Source organism: Pyxicephalus adspersus, chromosome 8 (genome assembly GCF_032062135.1).
Source record: "Pyxicephalus adspersus chromosome 8, UCB_Pads_2.0, whole genome shotgun sequence".
NCBI classification, from domain to species: Eukaryota; Metazoa; Chordata; class Amphibia; order Anura; family Pyxicephalidae; genus Pyxicephalus; species Pyxicephalus adspersus.
Genome location: NC_092865.1, coordinates 36,779,463 through 36,785,649, shown reverse-complemented (window position 1 = coordinate 36,785,649; position 6,187 = coordinate 36,779,463). Strand labels below are relative to the sequence as shown.

General features: G+C 37.7%; 1 protein-coding gene across 1 annotated transcript in view; it reads left to right on the top strand.

Moving 5' to 3' along the window:
- ASPM (assembly factor for spindle microtubules) overlaps positions 1–4,888 on the top strand; it is a 29,066-nt gene extending 24,178 nt beyond the window's left edge. The window contains exons 21-26 of the mRNA XM_072420036.1: positions 259–450; positions 752–944; positions 1,628–1,782; positions 2,724–2,900; positions 3,234–3,409; positions 4,617–4,888. Coding sequence (XP_072276137.1) covers positions 259–450; positions 752–944; positions 1,628–1,782; positions 2,724–2,900; positions 3,234–3,409; positions 4,617–4,719 — 996 coding nt within the window. The 3' untranslated portion in view covers positions 4,720–4,888. The remainder of the gene's footprint in view (positions 1–258; positions 451–751; positions 945–1,627; positions 1,783–2,723; positions 2,901–3,233; positions 3,410–4,616) is intronic.
- Positions 4,889–6,187: the final 1,299 nt, after the last annotated feature.

Below are 6,187 nucleotides of genomic sequence, written 5' to 3'. Positions count from 1 at the left end.
ACACACCCCTTTATATTGGGACTAAGTTTTCATTCAGGTCCAGGACTTCTTGATGAAATTTAAGCTTTATTGGACAGGGTCCTCTCCTCCAGTGTCATTGTTAGTACTTGTCTATTACACAGATTTTCGTATCTGCAAACCATATGTATTGTATGACGCTGCTTAATATTTTGGTGGTTTATAAATCAAGGATAATAATAATTTTAAATTAGTATGTACCCTATATTTTTAGATGCAAATAAATGGTTTCTCTTGCAGAGATGGTATCGGTCAAGATTACAACGAAGTAAATTCCTTTGCACACGTCAGAAGATAATCGGTGTTCAACGTGTGGTGCGAGCCTGGTTACACCGCAGGAATGAGGCAGCTGTTACAATCCAGAGACATGTGAGATTATTTCTTCTAAGCAAGCGTCAAGTTAAGATCACTAACGGGATTGTCAAATTCCAGGTAACCTCCCCTAGATTGCTTGCAATTACGTATCATAGTAGTATTTGTGATCGGGGGAAGGGCAGAGAGGTCAAAATTTGTATGGCTTTATCTCCCCTTCCATGACTGGGTATATATCTTGCTATGTGTAGTATTTAAATACCAATTTCATTAAAACTTTGAAATGACAAGCAATTCTAAATATTAGAAATAATGGCATTGGACATTATTTATGCAGTGGTACATTTTTTTTCTTTACTTATATAGTTTATAAAATCTACTAATGCATACAATTTCTCCCCGTTACCTATTTATCTGATAGGCTCTCTGGAGAGGTTACCAATGGAGAAAAGTACACGATACAAAAAAACTGCAAAACTTACGTAATCGTCTGCGGAAAGTAAGTGAGGATACCAAAGCTGAAGATAAATTATGTAACAGAACATTGGTTGCACTAAATTATCTGCTGTCCTACAAGCACTTTTCCTACATCTTGGCAGCTCTGAAGCATCTTGGTGAGAATGTTCTTCTATTCACTGTTTTTAAATTGATATTTATATTTCTGTTGTTCAGGCTAGGTGGTATCTGGTATTTATGGCAACTTGGGGAACCAGACCGTATAGTAAATAATGACACATTTATGTGAGCTGGGATTGCATGTGTTGGTGGAATTATCAGGACACAGCCTGTCTGCATTGAACACAATGCACTACAACACACCTACAAATACAGATATAAAATAGGCACTGGGATCCATTTAGCCTCATCATGTCTTAATATATCATATGCTAAGGTAGCCTTCAGATGAATGAAGGCCTTGCTAACCTAACAATATCAGCTATCGGACTCTTGTTCTGATCTAACTCCATTACTGTAAGTTGGTGTCCTGGCTTGATTTACTGAGGTGTATTCCTGTTCCAGAAATCCTTTCCTGCACAAGTTATAGGTCAGTGACTTAAACTATCCAAGCCTGACACTCAAACACTTTTCAGAAGAAAAATCAGTAGTAGCAGACTTCATGCTTCTCTCATTTTCTGTTTAAATGTGATCATTGTGGTAATTCTTTTGAACTTTTTAAAGTGGTTCTTCAATCACTTCTTCTCTTGAGAACATCTATGGATACAGGGATATAAATGTACTTTGTCTGAATTGGTTTGCACTAGGCTAACATCTTCTATGCATCCTCTTCCTCTTGTAGAAGCTGCCACCAGACTGTCTGCTATTTGCTGTGAAAACATGGCACAGAGTGGAGCTGTGAAAATCATTTTCACTCTAATCCGTAGCTGTAACAGAAGTATCCCATGTATGGAAGTGATCAGACTGTCTATACAGGTCCTACTCAACCTAACCAAGGTAAACATATTCATTTCCTTCCTGATTTGCTATGAAATAGCTGTGTTTTAGGAAAAATGCATTTTTTTTAACAGTGAGTGAGTTCATATTTTATTATTATTGTTATTGTATGACTATAATGTGGTCATGTTGCACGCAAGATTTCAAAGCTTTTGCTAAATGAGAACTTCCACGGCAGTAAATCACAATAACGTTTATACATATGCAATGTGCAGCAATTATGAATACCAACTCAATTTGAATACAAGGGTTTATTGTACATTTATATTGTGTATAATTACCACATTATATATAGCCTTAGACAGCCCTTTTATGTAAAGTAAAAACATAAAATGGTTGTCATGCGCAGTGAGATCGGCAAATTCTTTTTTTATCCTACGTCACCCGATCTCACGCCTGGGTCTGGTGATGTGGGATGAAGAACCCGGAAGAGGAGGAGAGCAGAAGATGGCGGCGCCCGGAGTGCCGGCTCTGGGACGAATGTCTAGACGACGCAGGACCATATTCAGGACACCCCCGGATGGATTGGACTACCGCAGGACTACTTACTGCAGGATTGAAGGTAAGTGTATTTTTTTTTTTTCTTTGCAAGTTCTCAGTTTAGTTTCTCTTTAAGTTTGGATGTCCTAGCTAGATGAATAATTTCATAGTGAATGTGTGGGTAATATCAGAGTGTGTCAGTTCTGCAGTTCTCACCAATACCCCTGCACCACCCTGCCTCCCCCCCCTAAAAAAAATGAGTGCAGTATTTCTTTAGAGTAGTTCTGCTGTAATAGTAGCCTTCAGTTTTCACACATTCCAATAACTATGCAAGCAATTGTTTATGTAGCTGCACAAGTAAAGTGAGTGTTCACGTCGAGCAACCATTTATGTGCTAGAAAAAGACTTCTCATCCATGTCAGATATCTTATTTTTATATTTTTTTTTTATATTTTATTTAGTATGAGAAGACTGTATCTTCTGTGTATGAGGTAGAGGATTCTGTCGAAGTTCTTCTGGACTTGATGCAGATCTACAGAGAAAAGCCTGGAGACAAAGTACCAGAGAAAGGGGGAAGTATATTCACCAAGACCTGTTGCCTTTTAGCCATCTTTGGCCTGGACTCCCGCAGGGCTGAGGTAGGTAGCCTCAATTCTATTACAGATTTGTTTCTTACCAGCGTGTTGGTACCAGTGTTTTTACTGTAACTTCTCTCTACTTATGTGACAAGTGAGTGGACAAACATGTTCTACACCGGATGATATGTCAGTGCAAATGTTCTTTTCAATAAAACACATAAATGAACACATCACCCACCCTCCTGTGGTGACAGACAATACTCCCAATTGGAGTATGTCAGCAATTCTCTATTGATTTCTTGCCTATACAGATTTTGTATTGTTACAGTAATCTACCTTTTTATGTGTACTTTTGGAAGACGTTTAAAAATGATGTGAATGTGTTCTTTATAGGAAATTCGTGCTATTCCCAAAGCTATGAATCGGATCACCAGCATCCACATCCTGACGTCCCGGAAACACAAAATGGATACAGCAAGAAATGTCAGCAAACAGCTTATGAACAGTTCTCGAGTTCATAGTAACGCATCTTTACAAGCCACACCAATGCATACAAGAATTGTATCAAGGTACAGACATATTGGCTGCTTATAGCAGTGCAGACTACTTCATATGCGATTAGCCTAAAACTGACAGGTGAAGTGAGTAACTTTGAATATCTTATTACAGTGTAGTCTGTGGTGGGGTAAGGTATCTAATATACAGCACGTGGACTGTCAATTCCTGAAGGTGATGTGTTGGAGTTAGGAAAAGTAGACAAGTGTAATAATCAAAGTAAATAGATAAATTGTGTTGGGTTGGGTCAAATTATTTTCAAACAGTCAGGTCTTCTAGGATGTTTTTCAAATACAGTGATAAGTTCATTCCAAAAGTCCAAGTAGAATCAGTGAATCGGCTAGAGGGTCATTGGCACCAAGGATCATTGGAATGGAGGGGGGGGGGGGGGGGGGCTGTGTTTATAGAGGTTTAGAATGTGGGCTAACAAGGCAGTGATGCTCTGTGCATTGTTCTGTTGGGAAACCTTGAGTCCGATGTTACTATGACATGGACCACCTACCATAAGTGAAAGTTATTTTGTCCTCTGTAATATTTAGGGTAGGTGGTACATGTCAAACATACATGCAATACAATTCCCTAATGACAGTAACCCATTTCAGCAGGATGCCACATCAAAACGAGTTCAAGCTGTTGGTTTGCTGCTTCCAGGTTCATTCTCCACCACACAACTGGCAGGACTGCTGCTAATATTTTGATGCCAAGTACCACAGGACACCTTCAGAGGTCTTGTAGGGTCCATGCCTGGGTTGGACGTGTTTTGGGAACTAGGGAAAGTGCAGTGTTTAAGAATGTGGTTTGTAAGTTGTGGGTGATCAGTGTGCACAGCTATTTTATTTTATTAAAGCGGCACAAATAGGCAAAAAAATTATAATCTTCCGTTTCATTCAGTACAATTTTCTTTTGACTGTCTTACCTGCCAAGGGATTTTCATATCTGGTTCCCTGACACTTTAATTTGTAAAACCAATTTTGGTCCAGCTAATTTCTTTATACAAAATATGGCCAAATGGGGTTTTCATGTTATCATAGAAGAGCACTGTCCAATACAAGCTGGATTTGAGTGGTCCAGAAATGTGTGGAATAATGCAGTACGGTATCTGATTCTGTCATGCTCCAGTCTATTTGTTGGTGTGTACATCTGTACATATATAGAGAATGCACATACTTCATTTTTTAACTGTATTTGGAAATTTCTCATTAGATTTTCTTCTCTTTACAGAATTAAACCTGACTGGGTGCTAAGAAAAGATAATATGAGGGAGATTGTGGACCCTTTGCAAGCCATCCAGCTGGTCATGTCAACCTTTGGTCTGCCAATCTAAATACATTTTACTGAAACTGGAATGTTTTTAAATAGTATCAATATAATTTTTTTATAATTAGCATCAGATGAGCCATATAGAGCAACTGTATTATAAACTCTTTATTGTTTTTTGTAAATAGATTTTTGTATAGTTGAAATTGTACAATAAAGGACAGTGCTCAACATGATATTAGTTTGAAACTTTCATTTTATTGAGAAGCTGTCTGGGTAACACTAAAATATGTACGTAAGTTCTGAAAAATTGTTCTGCAGTGTACTATTAACAGACAGGCTATAGAATGTTATGTGGTGAGGGAAATCAGAGATTCCTGCTGGTGGATGGTTAGGTGTCCAGTGCAATGATGTGGTATTCATTAAAAGGTCTTGGGAGTGATGTTTAGGCAAAGCTGGGCAATTATTATCTCTGCCAGAATAACAAACTTGACCTTTATGTGACTTATCCTTTAGAATTGCATTTCACCTATAAGGCTTCCTCAGGGGATTATAGAGATATATACAGGTTGAACTAATTAACAAAAATATATACAAGACTAATGTTAGTTAGTATGTCTACTAAGATCCTAATAACATATACAACCACAACATCAAAAAATATATTCATATTAGGGATAACTACTAATACATGATTAGGTCTAAGGTAAGTGATAAAAAGCATGTATGGAATTGGTAGATAGTACTGACTGTTTCCCAGCAATTGTTGACGGATCTAATGTGAAAGGGGTTTAATGATATAAGGTTAAGGAGTACTATAGTAGATTCGAGGGTGAACTTACTTTGTCAATAAATTTCATGTTAAAGGATTGATTAGAAACCTTAAGTGGAAGTTGATACACTATGGGGTAATCGCATCCATCCGAAAGGTTTACTAGGTAAGGAAGCTGAGGCAAGTTGATCTATTTTGTCAATTTAATTATTTGTACTGCTTAGAGGAACTGTCTAGTGCAATTAGCATGGGAGATCTATGTTAACTTTTAGAATCAGTATATTTATAACTTTTGTTGTTTACAAATATATTCAACTGTCTGCCACAAAAAGCCGCTTCCATTCTTCTAAATTTCATTGTAGCTAATAGGCTTGGCAAACTTATTTCTTTCGCTCCCCTAGTTACCCTCTCCCTAGACTTTGCTATTGAATGGTTACCAAATTATGTCATAACTTTTCTTGGAATGGCTAGAAGCTGCCAGTACAGTGTCTGTTGCAGGATACAGAGGCAGTTGAGGCTAATCCGTGGGTACTTGTAGTGTTACTTTCCACCTAAAACTCCCACATATCTGCCTAATGCCAAAGTGTCTCCTGGCTCATTGAGTGTGATGGCCATCCATTTAAAGAAAGTTGGGTCCTAATAGCAATGTGGAAACTAAGTCCTAGACTGACAGACAAGGAAGGTCAGATTTTCAACACAAACATTTAAAATTGAGAAAATTATTCACTTTGTCATTCTTTACTAATATTTTCAAATCATATTT